The sequence below is a fragment of the Psammomys obesus genome, unplaced genomic scaffold, assembly GCF_907164565.1.
Source record: "Psammomys obesus unplaced genomic scaffold, mPsaObe1.curated_primary_1811, whole genome shotgun sequence".
In the NCBI taxonomy this organism is placed as follows: domain Eukaryota; kingdom Metazoa; phylum Chordata; class Mammalia; order Rodentia; family Muridae; genus Psammomys; species Psammomys obesus.
In genome coordinates, this window is record NW_026596443.1 from 3,599,511 (window position 1) to 3,623,325 (window position 23,815).

The window sequence follows — 23,815 nt, forward strand, 5'->3', positions numbered from 1 at the left end:
GTCCATGGGTGGGGTCTGTGGGTGGCACCTGCAAAATGCTCATTCTTTCCTCTCTCACTCACTCACAGACCCTGGAACCACTTACCGCACAGAGCCCTGCAGGGATCTTGTCTGCTGGGGCCTGCATTATGCTGACCAGAGTGGGAATCAGCCTCATCTGCATTGGACCTTGACAGGCTTCAATCTGCGACAGTTCCTTGAAGATATCCTGAGCCAGTGAAGCGACAACAGGATCTAAAGTGGATAAGGCAACACAGAACCCTGTCTACTTCCGGTCTAATAATGTTTGGTTCTTGCTCTAAGTTGAATGTGAGTTTAAACCTTCTCCAGACTAAATCTCACACACTTGAGTGAGGCGAGATGGCACATGCCTATAATCCCAGCATTTGGGGAGGCAGAGGCAGGCGGATCTCTGTGAGTTTGAGGCCAGCCTGGTCTACAAAGCGAGTCTAGGACAGCCACGGCTACACAGAGAAACTCTGTCTCAAAAAACAAAAAACTCACACACTTAGAAAGTGAAGCAGCCAGGCACATGGACCACCCCAAGAATAAGGGATGTGAAGTCTTCAAAAGATACAATAGATGTTTTCTTCAGGGCATGGGCTCTTTAATAGCTACTCCTAAAATTAAAGAAGGGTTTTCTTCTGGGGCAAATTTTAAGATCCTTGTTTTCCTAAAATCTGGAATGATAATGAAACCAAATGATAAAAGCTTCCAACCCCCAAACAAACAAAAACCCCACTGATATTTTGTTAAGAAGAAAGCTGGAGTGCTATGGCACACACCTTTAATTCTAGGACTTGGGAAGCAGAGACAGAAGGAGCTCTGTGAGTTTGAGGCCAGCCTGGTCTATATAGTGAATTCTAGGACAGCCAGAGCTACATAAAGAGACCCTGTCTCAAAAAAACAAACAAAAAGAATACGAAGATATGAAAGTTCAAATACCACTGTCCTCAGGCTCTTACACATTTTATTTTTTTAAATATTATTAGATTTATTTTTATTTTGTGCATGGGTGTTTTACCTGCATACATGTCTGTGTACCACATGTGTGCAGTGCCCAAGAAGACCAGAAGAGGATATCTCCCTTAAAACTGGAGTTCCTGAAGGCCATGGCAGCGATGTGGGTAATTGAACTGTGGTCCTCTGGAAGAGTAGCCAGTGCTCATCACCTCTCCTGACTCTCTTACACCTTTTCAAGCAGTCACGTGGATTTCCTAGAGAGCAGCCATGACAGACTGGAAGAATTCCCAGGGCCCTGCCTGTAGCAAAAGGTACAGCTCTCAGAAAGCAGAGCTTCATAAAGAGATGGAACTTCTTTCTGGTGTCTGTTTTGAGAAAGGGTCTCACTTTAAAGCCTTGAATCCATAATCTTCCAGCCTTGGCCCCAAGGGCTAGGATCATAGGAGTGTGTTACTTGGCTGAGAAATGGAACTTCATGTCAATCTGCTTTACGCAATAACAAGAACACCTTTGTCATGTAGCATGAAAAGATAGAGGTAGTGCACACTAAGGTGCATGTTAAAAGTAACTATAACATTGCTTTTAATAGAAAAAAAAATAAAAAAGGAACAACCTAGCTCTCCATTGGCAGAATGGGTAAGAAAAGATATAGCCATTCCACAGAAAATTAACAAAGCCTGAAAAGAATGAGGGACAGACATGCATGCTCTTCAGGACACATTTTTTTATCCTTAATATTTTTCTGATACCTAGGTATAAAAATATTTACTATAAAAACTTAAAATGCTGAAAAATATTAAGGGAAAGAAGAGCCTATAATTCTGCCACTTAGAGATAATACCTTTGAAACATTTTCTTCTGGTGATTTTTTTTTCCTCCCCAGTAGACACAGCTATACACATATCCTTGTTTAAAACAAAAACTAAAATTTCAGATATTGTATGCACATTTTGGGGATTTTTTTTTTTTTTTTTGTTTGTTACTACTATAGATATAAAAAAAATTTGTATGAAAGCCTGTGTCTATAATCCAGCACTTGGGAGGAGGAGGAAGTAGGGGATGGTGGTCAAGACCAGGCTGAGCTACACAAAAGCTCAAAACTCAAAGGGTGGGGTGACAGCAGGGCCTGATGTGCACAGGTTTCTTTGTTATGCTTCTTTCTTAAGCATTTTCTTCCCTCAGTTTTGTGGATCAAAGCCAGGGCTTCGGGCACGCTAGGCAAGGCTCTATCACTGAATCACATCCTCAGTCCCAGCATCCCCCTTTTCAGACTATTCTTAAGAAGTTAATTACTTTCCTCCTCTATCATAAGAATGTTGAATTATGTCTTTTACACACTATTACTCCTAGTCCTATACAAATAAAATTACAGGAATTAGAATTCTACTTTATAGTGCTGCTGTATTTGTGAAGAACCATTTCCTTTGTTAACCAAAGAACATTCTTTGCTTAGGATGGTAAGATCATCAGACCCCAAGGATAGTTTCCTAACCCCACCAATCACCAGCTCTTTGGGTGCTTCTCATCAACACAACTTTCCCGATGGCATACCATTACTGTACTTTAGGAAAATGGCGATGGTGAAGGGACAGATTTTGCTTTCCACGCTTGCTGTGAATTCTGGGTCAACAGTACAAACGATGCATAGGGTCTCCATCACCAGGTTGAGGACTTCTGAGCTGAACTGGGCTGCTAGGTGAATTAGACCATCAAGTATGCTGGGGAGGAAGGGCTGAAGCACATGTGTACTCTCTGAAACTTTCAGTTGATCACAGTATCTAGAGAGAGAGATACATAATTAAGAATTACTCATAAGCAGACACTTCAATCCTTAGGCTTTCCAGTCTTATATGACATGTATATATAGCTTTATAAAGCTACTTCTATAGTTAGCTATGTCTTCATATCTTCTGTAGTGTATTACATACATATCAATCCCTCTAGTCTCTTCAAAACTTCTGCTTTGCTGGCAGATCCAGCCTGGGGTCTCTCATACATGCTTAAGCAGATTCTGTAGCACTAAGTTAGCCCGCTAGCATATGTGCTATTTTCTTTAAAATTTCATACAATCATCACATCCAAATTATTAAGATACTAGGTTAACTGTCTCATGAGTCCTCCGACGACAATGTTAAATCACATTACCAAGATGTGGACATATAAAAGTGGCAAGATGGCTCAGCCAGTAAAAGTACTTGCCCCCAAACCCGATATCCTGAGCTGGTTCCCCAGAGGCTACAGAATGGAAGTTATTCTCTGACTTCCACATGCATGTTGTAGCTCATGACCAGTCTGGTCTATACAGCAAGTTCAGGGTTGACACTGAGACCTTGTCTCAAAAAAAAAAAAACAAAAAAAACAAAAAAAACAAAAAAAAAAAACAAAAAAAAAAAACAAACAAAAAAAATCCACAACCTACAAAAAGCAAAAACAAGAAACAAATGTAGCCTTAAAACATCTCATAATTATATTAGAAGGGACTATCTTTTAATTTCCATGTCACAAATTTTGTACTTTAAAGTTGGGCAAATACTCTGCCACTGAACTACACCTTCAGTGCCATGACTTTTTACTTCAGAATGGTAGTAAGAGGTGAAGAGAGAGCTGGTGAGATGGCTCAGTGGATAAAGGTGTCTGCTGACAAAACTGATGATTTGAGTTTGATCTCGAGGACCCACATGGTGGAAGGACAGAATCAAATGCCACAGTTGTACTTTGTGTTCCAAGACGCACATTTCCACACGCCCTCCCATCATATACACTTAAATATAACTAATTAAAAAGTGACAACAGAATAGCAGTAATACAGACAAAAATATAGTTTCTCTAAATAACACCCTGTTAACAGGTACTCAATGATTTTTTTAAAGACAGGGCTTTCCTAGGTAGCCCCTGACTGCTAAGTAGACAAAGCTGGACTTGAACTTACAGAGATCCATCTGCCCCTGCTCCACAGTGCTGGGCTTATACATGTGCATCACCACCCCCCACCTTTGCCTGTTTTATACCCAAATAACCTGTATCAGCTGTAAAGCTGCATAACCGTGGAACCACAGCTTTACAGGCTTGGCTCTGTAATAGACTTTTTTTTTTTTTTTTTTTTTTTTTTTTTTGCTCAGACCTAACTTCTTTTTAAAATTGTTTTTGGACTTATTTATTCATTTATTTTGTTTTGGTTTTTTTGAGGCAGGGTTGTTCTATGTAGCCCTGGCTATCCTGGAACTTGCTCTGTAGACTACGCTGGCCTCAAACTCACAGGGATCTTCCTACCTGTCTCTCAAGTTCTAGGATTGAAGTGCCACCACTGCCCAGCTGGGTTTAAGTTTGTGTATGTAAATCACACATGTGCCAGGTGCCTGAGGAGGCCAAAGGGTGCTATATCTTGGAACTAGAGTTATGGGTAGTTGTAAGCCACCACTCAGTCACTGCTTGTTGGGTCTAACACTATATTTCTTACAAATAAATGAAAATCAAAACATCAACTGCTAAGCTTATTATTTATTGCCAAGTCTCTACTACTTCTCTCCTCACTGCTTTAGTAACGATAAAAATTTAGATCTTGCACTTCAAGTTTTAGACCTTGGTTCCTACCTTCTTATTCACTTTCTCCTCATCTCCTATTGGCTACTATACTAGATGGCAATAGAAACTCCGAAAGAATGACTACAGCAGCTTCCTAGTTGATACCTCAACTTCTTACCATATGTTACAGTTATTTGAACTGAGAAATGAATCTTTTAAGAATAGAAAATCAATACTGTGGTGCTTGTAACTAAAACAAAATAACAACAACAATAATAAAAAGAGTTCAGAGCTGACCAAAGCCAGGTGCCACCTTAGTCTTCAGAATTTAGGTCTGGGGTTGGGGGGAGTGGGAGCTAGAGAGATATCCCAACCCCAGGTCTTCTCCAGGTAGGCACTCTTAATTCTGCCATTTCTCTAACCCTCATAGGATAGCTCTTGGAAATTACAGATAGGGTTCAGGGGAATCCAACATCTGACATCATATGTACAATTCTGTAAACATGTGAGGGTCCATTACTCTCTGGTATGCATATTTATAGCTAGTCATTTTTTAGACTGGTATGTTTCACTGCTTTCCCCTCCCCCCAAGAAAGGGTTTCTCTGTGTACCCTTGGCTGTCCTGGAACTCGCTCTGTAGATCAGGCTCACCTCAAACTCACAAGAGATTAACCTGCCTCTGCCTCCTGAGTGCTGAGATTAAAGGCATGCAAGACCACTGCCCATTTTTGTTGTTTTTTGATGTTTCACGGCATGTTGAGAAAAATCAGAAGATAACTGCTTAAGTAGTCAATGAGAACTATGCATTAGGTATTAAAAATAAAGTTTTCTTCACATGAAAAAATATTATTTCATTTATGTGTATATGTATGATTGCATGCATGCATGCATGCATGCAGGTACACATGTCTGTGTACATGCAGAGGCCAGAAGAAGGCACTGGGTGTCCTTCCCTGTCAACTCCCCATCTATACCTCTTTGAGGCAAGGTCTTTCCTGGACTTCTCTCAGGTGGACCCTGTGAGTCTCCTGTCTCTCTCACTCCCTTGGAGCTGGGGTTCAGAAGTGTGCAGGATGGCCAGCTTGTTGCACAGGTTCTAAGGTCTTAATTGAGGTCCTCATGACTTACACCAAGCGCTGCCAACTGCTGTACCACCTCTCCAGCCCCTGTTGTTTCTTAAAATAGAATTTAAGTTCACTGTAAACAAACATTTACACTGATAACAATGAATGAAAGTGTTTTTTGTTTTTTTAATTCTAATCTCTCCTATGAGGATGAATGTAAGTTATGCTTGGCAGGTACTGCTATCTCTCTAGAACATCCCAGAAAACAAGGGGTTCTTACCCTATTTACACACTTATATCAAACCCTTCTCTGTTTGCAACTTTGAACATTTCTATAATCACAGCACAAAATAGGCACAATTGTTCTACCAATAATCTGATTTTACTCTTGGCCCATTTTTAAAGTTTTAAGTAACATATACCTAAGTTTTAATGGTTTTATTCTTATTTAGTTGGCAAAGGCTTTGAATTTTTTTTTCTTACAAATACGACTATGATTTATTTATGTGTACATGTCCATGTATGAGGAGGCTGACAGGGAGCTGGAGTTATAGGAAGTTGTAAACTGTCTGATGTGGGTATTAGGAATCAAAGTTGGGTCCTCTTTAAGAATAGTATGTGCTCTTAACTGCCAAGTCATCTCTCCAGCTCCTGCTTTTAATTTTACACTGCCATTTGTCATAAGGGATGTTCAATGCCTCAGGGACTAATTAATGCATGCAGATAAAACCAAGTTTTACAAAGGTCAGAAGCAATACAGGCAGTGATTAATCAGGGTAGGGTTCTCTTCTCAGACATTTAAGAGAGGTTTCAGAGCTTTCTAAAAGCTATACGGTTTCTCTTAGCACAATGACATTTTAAATTCATTTAGAGCCAAATACTGACTTTACCAAGACTGTACAGGAAAAGATGGGCCTTTGTTCATAGCTGTAGCACTTACTGTTCAACACATGCACACAGAGTACGTGATTCCTCAATGTTCCCTAAACATCTCCCTCCCTCTTTCTCTCTCAATACATGGTTTCTCAATCACTCTCTCACAAGAAGATAAAATAGGAAGATAGATTTTGTAATTCTCATGCATAGAATTCAACTGAGATGCTTAAATTTGGACCTTAAAATATCCTTCAAATGAACAATGTTCAGGCCCAAAAGAGGGCTCAGCAGTTAGGAGCACCTGTTTCTGCTGACGACCTGGGCTTAATTTCCAGCACTCACAAGGTGGCTTGCAACTTGTGTCACTTGTGTCTTTAACTCCAGTTACAGGGGATCCAACGCCCTCTTCTGACCTCTGTGGGCACTAAACATGCACATGGTACACCGACATATTTGCACATAATACACTCATACACATAAAATAAAAGTATAAATCTAAAAGAAAAGTTTTAAAGTAACAATGTTTCCTTTGGTTTGGGTAGGAACCTCTAGTCTTTACCTATGAAAAAAAGAGAAGTGAAACTGGAGAAGAACCATGTTTCTATGCCACAGTCTCCCAAATTTGGTGTCTGAAATCAAATATACTGTTTGGCATGATCATCTGTTTTAAGATTTATTTATTTTATATGAGCCCTCTATCTGCAGATCACGGGCATGCCAGAAGAGGGCATCAGATCCTAGTATAGATAGTTGTGAGGCACCATGTAGTTGTTGGGAATTGAACTTTGGACCTCTGGAATAGCAAACAGTGTTCTTCACCACAAAGCCATCTCTCCAGCACCCAAATTTGGTTTCTAATACATAGACTATCAACACAATGATGTGACTGCTAATGATGTGACTGCTAATGGTGTGACATAATCAGACTTATGTCCTTCATCAGTTATGCAACCCTTATGCAAATTACATCAGAGCCTTGGGTTCTTTACCTTCACTGAAGAAAGGAAGCTGCCTGGTAACTTCATAGCTGGAGTGAATTTAACAGAAATAAGGAACACAAGGGAACAGGACATCTTCTGGAGTCACCTACATAGCTTCATTTCCTTTCTCTGCAATATTCATCCAGAGTAGGTCTTCAGGAGAAATTTCCAAGTACTATAATGCATGGGACATGTGATGTTCTCTACCTGAGTCATTTTCTCTTCGAGTTTATAGCATTGTAGAGTAGCATACTTACCCCCAGATGGCTCTCACAGCAGAAATTCGAACTGATGGGGGTTGTGTCTCATGAAGACCACTAACTGTTGCCTGTAGGAACTGTTGAATCAGTTCAGGGGACATAGCAACAGTGAAACGACTGGCAGCCCAAAGTGCCCGACCCAAGAGGAAAGGAGACGCTACGAGAAAGAGAGCAATTACAGGTTAGATGATGAAAAGTTCCTCTTACCCCTGCTCCCTCCCAACTTCATTTCTCAAATGTTAACAAATAATTGGATGCTACATAACATATATGACAATTTCATGCGGTAAAATTACATGTACATGTATGGCACAGAATCAGTAACTCAACATTACCTCTACTACTACATATTCTGAACTAACGCCCTTTTTGCTTACCTGCATCACTAGTTCATCTTCTAAACCCTCCCCACTGTCACTTCCTTCCTATTACTGTCTCAACACTAGAATATAAACTAGAGCTCTGATCATATTATCCCTCTATTAATATAACGTGCCAAACAATTATACAGTCCCCCACATACACAACACTAGTGATGACATTCAAGGCTCCCTTCACGGCTACTAACTTCAAGCACACATCTGACCCCAGAAATTCATACCTTGCTTTGTCTACTATGAACTTTGTTTAAATTATAAGTCAACATATTCCTCTTTCGTATCATCTAATGATCTCTTAGCTGAAGTAATCCCAATTATCTCTGAGCCACTTTAATTCTATATGCCCAGCTTTTTCATATGCTATATTCTGTTTGATATTCTATCCACTGGTGTAAGAATTACTACCCTCCACCAAGCATAAACTGTCTGGGAAGACTGAATTTATCCAGTCTATCAAAGAGCTTAGCTTAGTTCCTCACACTAAAATATCTAATTGAGGATTACTGACTAGCTCTTAAAAAACCAGCAAATAATTTTAACGCTTTAGAAAGAGAGAGGTAGTAACTGCCAGAGTATGGTCTAGGTATTCCTGAAAGTCCTTATAGCTAAAACTGTTACTTTTCAATTTAAACATTTTATAATTTTATGTGTATGAGTGTTCGGTTTACATGTATGTGTTCACTACATGAGTGCCTGGTGCCTAGAGGCCAGGAAAGGGAGTGGGATCTCCTTGGAGTTAGAGTTATAGACGGCTGTGAGTCACCATGTGCATGCTGGGAATTGAACCCAGGTTCTCTGGAAGAGTAATCAGTATTCCTAACAGCTAAGCCATACCTCTAGTCTCTAAAAAAATTTTTTTTGTTGGTTTGAGACAGGGTTTCTCTGTGCAGCTCTGGCTGTTCTGGAACTTACTCTGTAGACCAGGCTGGTCTCATAGAGATTCACAAGGCTTTTCCTTCTGAGTGCTGAGATGAAAGAAATAATCCACTATCACCTGGCTTTTTTTTTTCTCCCCCTCTCATGGGCATTGGAGTTTTGCCTATATGAGGGTGTTGGATCTGCCACGTAGGTGCTAAGAATTGAACCCTGGTCCTTTGAAAGAGCAGCCAGTGTTCTTAACGGCTGAGCCATCTCTCCAACCCACTAAAATCATTTTTAAAGGAATACCAAGACATTAACTTTTTCATTCTCATTCTTTCTCAAGTGAATAATGGCAATTTCCAGAAGGTTTCATGATACACATATGAATTCATGGCTATGAAGTCACAACACTTGTGGGTTTGTTTAAAATTTTAATCTCAATTATGTTGTGTGTGTGATGTGTGAACGAGTGCAAGGCCAGTAGATGCCAGAAAAGGGTAACAGATCCCTTGTAGCTTGAGTCACAAACAGTTGTGAACTACATTTCTTGGGCTGTTAAGACCTGAATTCAGATCTTTATACACAAACATACACAAAAAAACAGAGGTAGGGGGGAGGAGGAGGAAGAAAAGGGGGCTAAGAGAAGAGACTTGGTCTATAATCATGAGGCTAGGAGTTTGGATCACAGCAGCCATGCAAAAAGCCTGAAGGCCCAGCAAATTCCTGTGACTCCCCTCTGACAGGGGTGAAGACAGTAGGTCTGATAGTGCTTGCTAGATTTCAGTCTAGTGAAGATGTGAGCCAGGTGCAAGGAGAGACTCTGCCTCAAAGGAATAGGCAGAATGATATAGGATACTTGACAACCTCTTCTGGCCTATGATGTGCATATATCATACTCACACAGACACACAAAGAAACAAATATTTTAAGAGTATATAAGTGAGTTAATAGCAGGTCCTAAGATCTAGAGTCCTGGCATGTATTAAAATGTACCTGACAGGTTGAGGTCTGCAAGGATGACGTTGGTCAGGAACCCATGCATGTCAAAATGGACCCTGCCATTCTTCACGCTGTCAGTGATGATGGACTTCACAGAGCCCAGAGCAAGCATGCAGGCCTCGTGGATCTTCCACCTGCAAAGGGGTACTGCAGCTGGTAAAGCAAACTACACTTCCAAAATAAATAAGGCCATTTAGAGAAGGGTATTCTAGAGTTATCTGATCCCAAAGTCATTTATCTGTATTTCTAATTCATTTATTTAAGAGTATTTTTCCATCCATGGGCTGTAGCAACTGAACTCTTTGTCAGGCTTGACATCAAGTGATGCCATCTCATCAGCCCTTATTTTTTTGAGACAGGGTCTCACATAGGCCAGGCTTGCCTCAAACTTGCTACATACCAATGAGGATGGCCTCAGATTTCTAAATCTTGTCTCTACCTCAAGTGCTAGAATAGTAGTCATATACCATATCTGGGCTCTTCTTTCCAATTTAAACATTACGTATTAAATTCCTTTGATAACACTGAATTATATTAGTTGAGTCTTCTAATTAAAAACTCCTTTCAAAGCTGTTTAAAATGGAATAAAATGAACGCATTTGCCCTCAGATCTGATGTTTCAAACAAGTCTCTAAGTAGAGAGCTTCTTCTCACTCTTACCAGTGCTCAGTGCCACTGTTTTTCGTTTGCTCAGCTTCTTGTAAATGCCGAGTGGCTGCAGTAGCCAGGGCGACAGCACTCTCATTCTGGAAATCTGTGGCCACAGCCTAAGGAGAGAAGATCTAAAAATAAATCTATGTGTATGTGTGTTGCTCAAACTCTGGCACGCCCACACTAAAACTTGATCAGGTATATTAAAAGTGACCCCATTAGTTTAGGGTCTTTTATGAGGTCAAAAGTACTATACCTGCAACTCATTAGTGCTCAGGCATTGTAAGGCTAAAGAGCCTTAAATAGTTGATCTCTTTGGCTCTACTAGCATAAGTGAAAATTGAGAGTTAGCACTGGATGACAATGGACCAGACATTTATTCTCTTCAAAGCTGACTGATCATGAAAATATAAGGCTGCTCTGAGAGTGTGTAATTTTTTTTCTGTTCTACTTTTATTTTTGGTTCCCTTAATTTGACCACGCTCACCTTGCACATGCTAGGCAAATGCTATACTGCTGAACTACACTTCTACCTCCTCATGTAATTTGTTATAGGTGCCTTAGAAGCACTAAATAATGAGACACGATATACCAACAAACCCAAGAGGAAACATCAGTTTTTTCAGAGCATTCAGTCTAGAGACAACCTATGCTCTAGTTGGAGGAGCCAAAGAAACCATGAGCTGAAGGTGCATGCTCACCTTCCAACAATCTTTTAAAGTGTGTCAGCTTCCGGTGTGTGCCATGGAGGCTTGCTGAAGGCAGATTAAATCTAAATGTTCCTGACTCAATGAACCAGTTGCAACAACTCTGGGATTTCTCCATTTCAAATTTCATGAGCCAACTTCTTATATCCTTAAAAGAGTCTGAGGTGAAGCTGCCTCACAGTACTGCTTACCTTGGTTCACATGTCTAGAAAGGGAAACCTCTGGTTACTAGAGGGTTATTTGGTTGAAGTAGCAACATAACTCTTACCAGCAACAGGTCCTGAGCTGCAATTCTAACTGTGTAGGAGAATGTGTCATCATCCTCGTCTTCTACAAACTGTTGTGGGTTAGCTGTCCACACTTTAATCTACAAAGACAATGAAGTCAGCATGGAGGCCCACCATTCTCGTCTATATGTTTCTGCTCTTTATCAGCGGACGTAGGAAGATCTCAATCTTTTATCCTGACGAAAACTCTAAAATATTTTTCTTTCTGAGACAGGGTCTCACTATGTAGCCGTGGCTGGCCTTAAACTAAAAGACCCATCTGCCTCTCAGTGCTTTAAAGTCTTTTTTTGTTGAGAAACAAATTATTTATCTAAATATGTAGGAATGGCTATTTATCTGTAGCAGAATCTTCTTTAGAATTGACAAATTACTTAGTTCTCTGTTACTGCCACCTGCTTATTACTCTGATAAACACATTTTCTGAATATATTGGGACATTTACTATAAAATTACACCAATTTCTGTGCTGATATATATGAAAGACAAAGACATTGTTTTTTAAAATCTTCCTTCCCCCCCCCAAAAAAAGGGTTTCTCTGTGTAGTTCTGACTGTCCTAAATCTCACTCTGTAGACCAGGGTGGCCTTGAACTCAAGAGATCCACCTGTCACCGTCTCCTAAGTGCTCTGATTAAAGGTGTGTTCCACCTGGTGTTATTTATACTTTTAATATTTTTAAAATTACATTTATGCTCATGAGGAGTTAGAGAGCAATTATCAGGAGTCAGTTTTCTCCCACCACATGGGTCCCAGGATTGATCTCAGGTAGCAAATGTCTTTACCTGTTGAGCCATCTCAAATGTGTAAGCTGATGCATTCTTTTTTCTTAATATTTTAAAAATGCAATGTTTTTATTAATTCTTTGAAAACTTCATACACTAGGTTTTGAGCATATTCACTTTACTCTTCCCTACAACTCTCCCCAGATCTGGGGAAATCTATTTATTTATTTATTTATTTATTTATTTATTTATTTATTTATTTATTTACTTACTTACTCACTCATTTACTTACTTACTTACTTACTTACTTATTTATTTATTTATTTTGATTTTTCTGAGACAGGATTTCTCTCTGTAGCCCTTACCATACTGGAACTCCCTCTGTAGACCAGGCTGGCCTCAGAAATCAGTCTGCCCCACCTCCTGAGTGTCGAGACTGAAGGCACGTGCCACCATGCCCAGCTGGACAAATAAGTTTTAAAAATCTGGATGTTGTTATTCTTTTGTTCCTCCTCTAAATGAAGATCAGAAAAGCTATGGAAACTTCAAAGTGGCGAAGAACAAATGCTGATCAAACAATACAAGAAGTGTGGTGGCAGTAACAGGAGCAAGCTGAAATAAAAGCCTATTAATAATAATCCCTGAATTCCAGATTAAGCTAAGAAAATATGACTCAAATGCAAACTCTAAATTTTGATGGTATGGTTTACTTAATATGGGGCATTATAGATGTGGCTAGCTCACTGAACCTCCCATGGGCTCCCACACATTCTCGCTAAGATCTTAGAGATGCCTGGTCTCAGTTGCTGCATTCCTGTATGTTCTGTTCTGGTTCTAATGACCTATCAAACTGACTGTGATGAGGAAGTGCCAAACAGATTCTCATACATTTTTGCTTAGTGGTTTCACAGAGATTAAAACATGTTCTGAAAAGCTAACACTAGAAGTGATTAAACTCCTAATACTCAGGGATTTGGTGATAAAATGATGGCAAAACTTCTCTAGGATTTTACATAGTTTCTTAGTGCATTTTTTAGAAATGAGATGTTTACTTGACCAAGGTGTCACATTTCTCAGGTTTCCAATCAACTTAGTAACTGTCTCCCAAATACCATTTACCTGCTCCTCGGTAATCTGCATGTACAGGATAATGTAGTAAATAAGCTCAGGCAAGGCTTTCTTAACGGTGCTTTTGAATTTGCTGTTTTCTAGTAGGGCATGGACAAATTCAAAAATGCTAAAGACGAGATTTTCAAAGCCTAGGACTTCTCCTACAGGGAATATACAAGAATAGAAATTAATGATATGAAAACAAAAGGAAAGCATTCATTCTGGAAATAAGCTACATTATCTTTTTAAATTAATGAATACATAAAGTACTTGCTAACTTTTCCCGAAGGACTGATAGAAGAGGCTAATGAGTGAAAGAGAAGAACTTTGAGGCTATTAAGTACTTTTAGGTGTAAAAGCACCACAAACACAGAACATATTTCCCAGCATGTCTATTTTAAATCTGAAATACTTAAAAATATTGGCATAGAAATGAGGAGTATCATCATACGGAACCTCTAAGACATCACAGGTAGCTGTACTGGATATCTGTCACAACTCAAATGCTGTGATGTTCAGTGGACTTTGCAGACATCCCTAAGGATGAGATTGAAGATGATGAATTCTCAATTCCTCACACCTACCATAATGAAAAGATGCTTTTACTGCTTTTTTGTTTTCCGCTTCTAACTTGTCTGTGTCAAGATCCCTTTCCCTAAGAACTGGCATTTCTGTTGGAATCAGATAAACACTTACCATCAGAATCCACAGGATCTTCTACTTCCTCTGTATAATTCACTTCTGTCCTCACATAAGTATGATGAAGAGTAAAGAAAGAGAATCTGGAGTCTGTTTACATATAGTCTACAAGGGAGTGCTATATCCCCCACCACTAAGAAAAAACACACTGAGAAGTAGGAGCACATGACTGAGACTCAAGCCTAGATCCCCAGTGTTAGGCAGCGGCAGGTCCTCTGGGTTCTCAGGAAAGGATATAAGGCAGCACTTTCAGTCAGAGTGTTCCAAACAATGGGCAGGATCTGTTGCATGGAGGATACCATGTGCTTTGGGAAGTTTTTCACCAAGGCTGTCACCGCCTGAGAAGAGAACACACCACTGAGCAAAACAGGAGCAATCAATGATTTCCGAATCCTTCTCAACTCTAAATCTTACTGATAGCATATCTTTACCTTCAGAACCTCCATCTTAAAACCACTGTCAGATGTGGGGCCATCTGGCATCTGGAGGGCCTGAACAAAGGCCTCTGTGAACTGCTGCACCACAGGAAAGATCAGGACTTTAGCTGCACCCTGACAACAGAAAGCAAAGTCAATGCTGGACAAACTCCCAATCCCGAGCTTCAATACACACATTAAATTCTCAGTTCTGAAGCATGTAAAGCTTCATTTAGGGCCAGGTTCTAATCCAGAGCTATAGGCACTGCCGGTGTTTCTCAGGACTTCAGACCTTAGCACCCACCTGCAATTCCTCAATATAGTCCTCTTAAACCTATCCCATCATACCACTTCTCAAAAAAGCACCTGGATCCCAGTAACCAACATTCTCAGCTAGCTTTCTTTCACACGAGAGGGCCATAAGATACTATGAAAGGAAATAAGAAGACTCTACTCAGTGGCAGTGTTTGCTTGGACTATGTGACATCTTAGGTTTAATTCCCAGCATGGAGAAACAAAACAAAACAACAAACAAAAAGATCAAAACAGAAAGAAAAAAAAGGATATAGAAAAGGTATTTGAAGAAATATAACTAAAACTAAGATCTATATATAAATGCATATGTGTGTGTTAAAAATTTAATGAAAATATTAAATCTATTTGGCTAGTGTGCTTTCTGGTAGTTGTGAAAGGAGTCGTTAGCAATGGAAAACGTTAATGAAGACTCTGAAGTCAGTTTGTTACTCACCAACCAAAGGATCACCCACCTTCTCCAGCTCCTCCATGTTACAAATCATATGGGCACAAGTAGTAAAAATCTCTACTGCTCGGGAACGAGTTCGGATACCGTACACCTGGGAGAAGGTCATAAGATAGTCATGGGCTGCAGTGTGAATGTGAGTGCATGTAACCAGAAGTAAGACCAGGGCTACTCAATCAGTCCCCACAGTTAAAACTACTTCCCTAAAGAGATCAGATGCAATCCATTTATGTGAAGAAAAAAAAAAAAATTGGGTTTCTGAAATCAAGGGAGTATAAGACAGCTGGGCGGTGGTGCCACCTTTAATCTTGTCATTGGGAAGCAGAGACAAGCAGATCTCTATGAGTTCCAGGTCATCCTGGTCTACAAAGAAGAGTCCAGGACAGCCAGGGCTACCCAGACACTGGCTCGAAAAACAATCAACAACAAAAACAAAAAAAGAAAAAGAGAGAATATAGGGCAACAGAGTGTTAGAACTTATTAAAAAAAAAAAAAAAAAAATCAGGGTCTTACTCTGTAGAACCTCTGGCCTAGAATTCAGAGAAATTAGCTTGCCTCTGCCTCCAAAGTGCTGGGATTAAAGACGTGCCCCACATATCTGCCTTGGCTAATGTATGTTTTCTCCTTTTCAGGTGATAAGAGTTGACTCTCCTACTTCAGTCTCCTGAACACTGGGTTACAGCATACTCAGCTGCTGCTTTATTTTGTGGTAACAGAAGGTGAACCCAGGGCCTTGCAAAGCACATGCTCTATTCTGAGCTGCAGCTCCACTTCTCAATGTATTTCTTTTAAAATGTGGAGGCAAGGGATTGAGGTTGCATACCTACTAAGTAGTCATATATTATTGTGTACAGATCATTGCACACACTAATATGTATGTATGTAAGACATTAAGAACTTATTCATGCAATGAAGTAACAGATGATTTTTGAGTCCTTAGCTGAATAGGTCAGGTCAGGAGTGGTCAGCACTATGCATTCACACACTAGAATGTCAGCAGCTGTGAGCAGTACTGATACATTTTGGTTATTTTATCCAGTTTTTATCAAAGGCTTTCCCTTGAACTCATGAGTTCAGAGACTATGATCAGTTCAGTTTATCACTAGATCACTGTCAGTTCCAGTTGTCTGGTGTGGGCATCAGTGACAAATATCTAACTATACACTTGAGAGGTTGGTGCTGACCAGAGCCAAGGAGGACTGGGCTGAGATTTCATACCTCAGCCATGGTGAATATCTTATACATCTCTGGGAGAATGACAGGAGCAACAAGTGGCATCTGTGTGTCTGTCACTTCTCGAGTAAACTCTGCAAAGACAAAAAATGAAAAAATGCTTCATACAGACAAAGTGTGAAAATTTCCAAGCCATCTAGGTTCCTAGTCAGCACATAAAGATGGCCACTGATCTAGCAACCTCACCAAGGAAAAAGCCAGAGGTCCTATTAGTTAGAAGGGGAGAGAGAATAGGAACACAAAGAAGGACACAGGAAATTACGAAAGAACACCAACACACAGATTGAGGAAATCTGCAACACAACTGAACAGAAGTAACGACAAACAGGCACTGCTGAGTTCATGCCATGTCAGCAGATCTCTCAAACGTCATTCTGTTTTCTGTCAGTTCTGTCCCCTGACAAGTTACTTCAACGCAAATAACAAAACAAACATAAGCTGGGCGTAGTGGGGCAACACCAGCACTTGGGAGGGAGAGGCAGGCAGATCTCTAAGGCCAGCTTTATCTACAGAGTGAGTTCCAGGACACCCAGGGTTACATAGAGAAACCCTGTCTCAATAAGACCACCCACCCACCCACAGATGTGCTAAGTGTCAACTCCATTTATCAATGTATGAAGCTGCTGTTAATTGGACAGGAAGAGGATTCCTAAATACAGACTTGTACAGACTTGAAAGAGGCGAGGGAAAGAAAGGTCACATTTCCTTGTGCTTGGGGAAAAAAATAAAACAAGAAAACAATATGCAAAGCACATAAAGACCCTGTATTATGTAATAAATTTTAAAAAATGGAAATAAAAAAGACCTTGTATTAGTCCGACAGGTCAAATAAAGATCAGATACCAGAGGCTGGCTGTTCATTGTGAATGTGGTTTCCTTCTGAAAGATAAGTTCTGAGCTTTATCTTAATAAAGGAGCATCTAATTCCATTTAGATCTTCAAAGACATTAGTCCAAATAAATACACTGGATAGCCCTTGGTCTAAGATCAAGCACACATTGCATTTATTAATAACAAGTTTTATGAAAAAAATATAGCACAGAGCTTGGGTATAGCTTAGCACATACAAGGGTCTGGTCAAATTTCCAGTGTCATCATCACCACTACAAAAGAAAGATAGATAAAGGAGTCTTACTATTGAAGTGACTAATTATACTTTTTAATTTTTCTATAATCATTGTGAATAGTCTCAATTTGTTCATACTTTATAACAAAATATGAACTTTAGTTTATAAGTCTAAACTCTAAGTTTTCTGAGGTCATTTAGCAAGTCAGAAGTTTGGAACATTAACACCTCAATTTCCAATACTCTAAGAAAGAAGTAAAAGCGTTATCTATTGGATCAAATATTTAAATTCTTAGCATATATTTCCTTTATATCACAAGATCAAGTTCATTTTTATAAACAGAAAATAACTCGGAAGTCAAGAACAATCTCTTCTCAGAAGTCTTACAGATCCTGTGATACTGTGTTTCACAGACACAGTGGTACATGCCTATAGTCCCGGCTATTTAGGAAGCTGAGGCAGAAGGATTACAGGAGTCCAGGAATTAGAAATCAGCCTGGGCAAAACAGAGTGACTCTGTCTCAAAATAAAAAAGAAACCCTAAAGAAAACCAATGCTATTTTTCTCATGAGTTTTTACCCACACACAAATATTTTTCTGTCTTCACATATATTGCAGTTAATGATGTGAAGCTGAAAGTATGTCCTCTTTCGAACATGACTGGAGCAGCTATTTGTGAATTGAGGTTGGCTGCCATTCACTTCATGCCTGATGACTCAATTACAAAAAGGATACAAATTTCTCCACCAGTTCTTTCTCTTGGCTGACAGAAAAGTGACCTCACTGTACAGTAATTTCCTTAGTCAAGTACAAAGAAGGCTTTTTCTGCATTCCAATGCAGAAACCAATGGCTCCCACCTTCTCCTCTACCACCCAACACCACATAGAACCTCCCAGAGCCAGAGAAATTGAGAATTAACTTTCAACTCAGTGCAGCTGTGCCAACAATTTATCCCACAAGCATTCTCTTTTTAAGACATATTTTATTTTAAAATTATAAATGTGTGTGGGTATATGTGTGAGTGCAGATTTCCTCAGAGGCTAGCGGCAGTGGATCCCTTGAAGCTGGAATTAAAAGGAGCTGCCTAATGTGGATACAGGGAATTGAACTCAGGTCATCTGAGTTCAATCTGGTTAGTATGCTTAACTGCTGAACCATCTCTCCAACTTTGTAAGTATTCCCCTTTTTTCACCCTTTTTGGTTTTTTGAGGCAGTCTCACTATGTAGACCAGACTGGCCTCAAACTCCTAAGGTCTGCTTGCCCTGCCTCCCAAGCACCGGAGATTTAATATCTAATATTCTATTATTTCTACTCCTTTAAAATTTTTTTCACATTTGTATTATTTTATGTACATGACCGTTTTGTCTATGTGTGTATATTCTGCTATATGCAATGTGCATCACATGAGTGAGTGCCTAATGCCCTTGGAGGTCTGAACAGGGAGGTCAGATGCCCTGGCACTGGAATTACAGAAGGTTATGAATCACCATGTAGGTGCTAGGAATTGAACTTGGGCCCTCTTTGAGAACAACAGGTGCTTTTAACCACTGAACCAACTCTCCAGCCTTATTATTTCTACTCTTGCACACATGTGTCACGGATGTTTTGGTTTGGTTTGTACATTGCTCAGTCAGGTCTTAGGACTGCTGTGTATGTCTGTCCATCGGTGTACTATAAGGCATTCTCTACCATACTCTGGTCATACCTCATATACTAGCCTCCTTTTTGGGGGTGGGGTGAGGTAGAAAATGCCAATCTAGTCCTCTTTTGAAATTAATTATTTCATGTGTAAGGTTTATTTGTCTGCATGTGTATCTGTGAACCAAGCACCTAAGAAGGTGCTAGAAAAGGTAGTTATATCCCCTGGGACAGATGGTTGTGAGACACCATGTAGATGCTGGAAATTGAACCCAGGTCCTCTGGAAAAACAGCCAGTGCTCTTAACCACTGAGCCACCTCTCCAGCCCCATAAACACCCCTCTTCTTCCTACATTTTTTTCTTCTTTCTCGTATCTTATTCCTTCTGTTTTTTGTTTGTTTGTTTTTACTTAATTAAAACCTTCCATTAACTTTAACAATCTCTAAAATCTGTGGACCCCAAAAGGATCTGAACTTTTCCTCCTTGCTACGTTTTACCAACTTCATTCTTAATTTTCCAAGTTTATCTAATACTTACTCCTCTTCTTTACTCGTCCTACTTCCATTCTAGTTCAAATCTTGCCAATATAAATCTGAGTCTTCTCCACACTGCTTAAACTTTGTTGTTTTTCCTCCAGCAGTCTCTAACAATTGCTTAGTGGTAATATCAAGCAGCTGTGGTACGTTCCTAGTTAATATGAACTCAGGAAATAAGACAGACCTTATGCCAGGTCCCCAAAGCTCCTGGTCTAAGGAATTGTTTTCTGAACTATATATTCAACATCAACACATCCAAGTCCCATTTGAATACTGCAAATATGTCAACTGAAAGAATATAGAATATTTATTTTTATAAAAAAAAATAAATCAGGCAAAAAATACCAGATGTGTATATCCAATGCAGTAACATAAAAAATAGGAAGACCAAAACCTAGCTCCTCCAAAATTACTAAAACTATAGCAAAGATTTATAGTGAGTCAGATGAAACCTTAAGAGAACCCAATAGATAACAAGCACATTTCAAGATACAAATAAACAGCTGAATGAAATGAAAACTATGATATGAAAGAAAAATTTTAAAAGAAATGGAAATATTGAAGAAAAACCAATCAGAAACGCTGAAAATAAAAGACACAGTTAAATAAACCCTGTAGAAAGTCTCAACAACATAACGGATGACAAGGCGGAGGAACTGGAACAGCCCCTCTAGAACAAGGGTCAATAGTAAGAAGGTACAAAAAGGGAACCAAGACACTCTGAAAAGACTAAACTTATGGGGGATAGCATAGAAGAATCTCATTCTAAAGGCACAGAAAACATTTTCTTTTTCTCTTTTCCTTTCTTGGTTTTTTTGAGACAGCATTATTTTGTGTAGCCCTGTTTGTTCTAGAACTTGCTCTGTAGACCAAGCTGGCTTCAAACTCTACTCAACAGAGACCCACCTGCCTCTTGAGTGTTGAAATTCATCACGTACAGACCACCACTGCTTGGATAAAAAAAAAAATATTTTAAAAAGAAATCAAAACAAAAAAATTTCCAAAGTTAGAAGAGATGTCAAGCCAGATACAGGAGACAACAGAGAACCTTCCTTTGTTAAAATATAACTAAAATGCTTTTTGTAGTTTGCTTTCAGGTGCTGTGATAAAACACTGACCAAAAACCAACTTGGACAACAAACTGCTTTCATCTTACAGGTTAGTCTATTGTCAAGGGAAGCCAAAGTAGGAATGAAACTGAGGCCACTGAGGAATTCTGCTTACTGGCTTGCTTCCCTGGTTTGCTCAGTTACTTTTCTTACACAGCCCAGGCCTACTTGCCTAGGGATGGCAGCACCCATAGTGGGTTGGTGGCCCTTCTACATCAATTAGCAATTAAGAAAATGTCTCAAGGACTGGAGGGATGGCTCAGTGGTTAAGAGCACCATCTGCTCTTCCAGAGGTCCTGAGTTCAACTCCCAGCAACCACACGGTGGCTCACAACCATCTACAGTGAGACAGTGAGATCTGGCGCCCGCTTCTGGAGTGCAGGTGTGCACGCAGAGAGAACACTGTATATATAATAAATAAATAAATCTAAAAAAAAAAGAAAAGAAAAGAAAGAAAGAAAGAAAGAAAGAAAGGAAGGAAGAAAAAGAAAATACCTTAAAGATATACCCACAGGTCAATCTCATGGAAGAAATTCCTCAGGTGAGGGTCTTTCTTCCCTCATGTGTTAACAACTGAAGCTAACTATGACAAAACACTAAATACACAGAACAAAGAAAGTATAGTGACAGAAGCAAGAGAAAAACAAAAAGTCACACGAAAGGCAGGACCACTGGCACAATGCCAGATCATTCAGCTGAAACTTTAGAAGGCAGGAGGGCTTCTGAAGAACTCTTGTCAATCCAAAGCACTCTGCCAAGAAAGCTGCTTGTCCTGACTGAGGTAACCCAGGCCCAGAAGGACAAGCACATATTCTTTCTCACATGTGGATCCTAGCTTTGAAATTTTAGATCTGTGTGCTTAATTTTGAGGATCTGTAGAGGTCAGGATAAAAGAGGTCTTAAAAAGTGAGGACCCAGAACCCACCTGATATGAATGTAGAGGAATACTGGGAGTTAAGAGTGAGAGACAGGGGAGAAGGAGCAAGGGTAACCAAAATCTACAGATATATGAAAATCCCTTATGGAAAACTACTACTTTATAAGCTAATTTAAAAAATATAATTGGTGTACACCTAAAGAAGCTAATCAAGAAGGAGGACCCTGGGTAAAGATGCTCAATCCTCATTCAGAAAGGCAAACAGAATAGACATCGGAAGAGGGAAAAAACAGGGAACAGGACAGGAGCCTACCACAGAGGGACTCGGAAAGACCCTACCCTGAAGGGTATCAAAGCAGAGGCTGAGACTCAGCCAAACTTTCGGTAGAGTGCAGGGAATCTTATGAAAGAAGGGGGAGATAGAAAGACCTGGAGGGGACAGGAGCTTCACAAGGGGGGGAGGGGAATAAAAATCTGGGCACAGAATCTTTTCTGAGACTGATACTTCAACCAAGGACCATTCATGGAGATAACCCAGAACTCCTGCACAGATGTAGCCCATGGCAGCTCAGCCTCCAAGTAGGTTTTCTAGTATTGGGAATAGGGACTGTCTCTGACATGAACTCAGTGGCCTGCTCTTTGATCACCTCCCCCTGAGGGGGATGCAGCCTTACCAGGCCACAGAGGACAATGGAGCCAGTCCTGATGAGACCTGATAGGCTAGGGTCAGAAGGAAGGGGAGGAGGACCTCCCCTATCAGTGGACTTGGGGAGGGGTGTGGGAGGGAGGGTGGGATTGGGAGGGAATGAGGGAGAGGGCAACAGCTGGGATACAAAGTGAATTAACTGTAAATAATAAAAATTAAAAAAAGAGAGAGAAAATATATAATTGGCTGGGAGTTGGAACAACAGCTCAGCAGTGAAAAGCACTTACTGCTCTTGAGGAAAATCTGGATTCAGTTCCCAGATTTTAGGTCTCCTCAAAGGAGGGAATCATGCCTATCCTTTCCTATAAACCTGGTCAAAATATCATGGCTTGGAAAGTGCTAGGTCTTGGGGAAACATTAACATTACTTTTGTAAAGCAACATATTCTCAAATTGCCTTCTAAATAAATATGCATAAACCCACAGGGTAGAACTGCCTCTAACCTTGGCTAGAGAAGCTCTCTCTACAGGCCAAGACAGACACACTCACACCTGGTCAGTGCTGACAATACATGACTGTGATTATTTAGTGCTTAGCCCTAAATGGTTAACAAGCCCCCAACCCACCCTAAGACTCAGAGAAAATCACAGAAAATGGAGCAGAAAGAATGTAAGAACTGCAGGATGGCGAGGAGTGCTGTGAAACACTGTCTTCTGGATAACATGGTCAATGCACTCATGAACTCACAGCAGCTGCAGTTAACTGCACAGAGCAAGCCAGCAATGTCAGTCCATACTCCAATAGGCAATGATTAGACTCAGTGCTTTATACAAAAAAGTAAGGGAGTGTTAAAGAGAAATGGGGGCACATTGGGGTACTGGCATGTGGAGTGGGAGAGCTGAGGGTAGATATGACTAAGATACATTTTTTACCTGTTTGAAACTGTCAAAAGATACACAGAAGATATTCCAGTAAAAAAGAGAAAAGCCAGGCAGTGATGGCACACATACTTTTAATCCCAGCAGAGGTAGGCAGATCTCAGAGTTCAAGGCCAGCCTGGTCTACACAGTGAGTTCCAGGACAGCAAGGGATACACACAGAAACCCTGTCTCAAAAACACAGCGAAAGAGAGTGAGAGAGAGACAGACAGAGGGAGAGAGAGGGGGCGTGCATTTCATGTAAACTGATAGGTGTCAGAGAAATAGACTTCTGTGTATGATTTCCATCAACCTACATGAACAGAAGGGAAAGATGATTTCTAAAAAGTCAGCACAACATGGCTTGTCCAGCGGTATTTTATAAATTTAGCATTCTTTGTTTGATAGCTACAATTTATTTTTATTATGCATATACATCTACATAGGGGCATGTTGTCTTGAAACCATTTCCCCAGAGACTAAAACATTTCATCCTACAGGGAAGCTCCAAAGTAGGACGATAAGCAAACAAC

The 23,815-nt window shown here is 40.0% G+C and overlaps 1 protein-coding gene across 3 annotated transcripts in view; it reads right to left on the reverse strand.

Annotated features, from left to right (window-relative positions):
* The window catches only part of Ipo9 (importin 9), a 48,330-nt gene that overhangs the window by 8,993 nt on the left and 15,522 nt on the right, over positions 1 to 23,815 (reverse strand). For all 3 annotated transcript variants that reach the window (XM_055598051.1, XM_055598052.1, XM_055598053.1), the window contains 12 exons: positions 16,475 to 16,563; positions 15,264 to 15,350; positions 14,512 to 14,631; positions 14,318 to 14,418; positions 14,078 to 14,136; positions 13,391 to 13,542; positions 11,532 to 11,630; positions 10,566 to 10,672; positions 9,900 to 10,039; positions 7,663 to 7,822; positions 2,515 to 2,741; positions 86 to 234 (listed from right to left, as the gene is read on the reverse strand). In XM_055598051.1, coding sequence (XP_055454026.1) covers positions 86 to 234; positions 2,515 to 2,741; positions 7,663 to 7,822; positions 9,900 to 10,039; positions 10,566 to 10,672; positions 11,532 to 11,630; positions 13,391 to 13,542; positions 14,078 to 14,136; positions 14,318 to 14,418; positions 14,512 to 14,631; positions 15,264 to 15,350; positions 16,475 to 16,563 — 1,490 coding nt within the window. The remainder of the gene's footprint in view (positions 1 to 85; positions 235 to 2,514; positions 2,742 to 7,662; positions 7,823 to 9,899; positions 10,040 to 10,565; positions 10,673 to 11,531; positions 11,631 to 13,390; positions 13,543 to 14,077; positions 14,137 to 14,317; positions 14,419 to 14,511; positions 14,632 to 15,263; positions 15,351 to 16,474; positions 16,564 to 23,815) is intronic.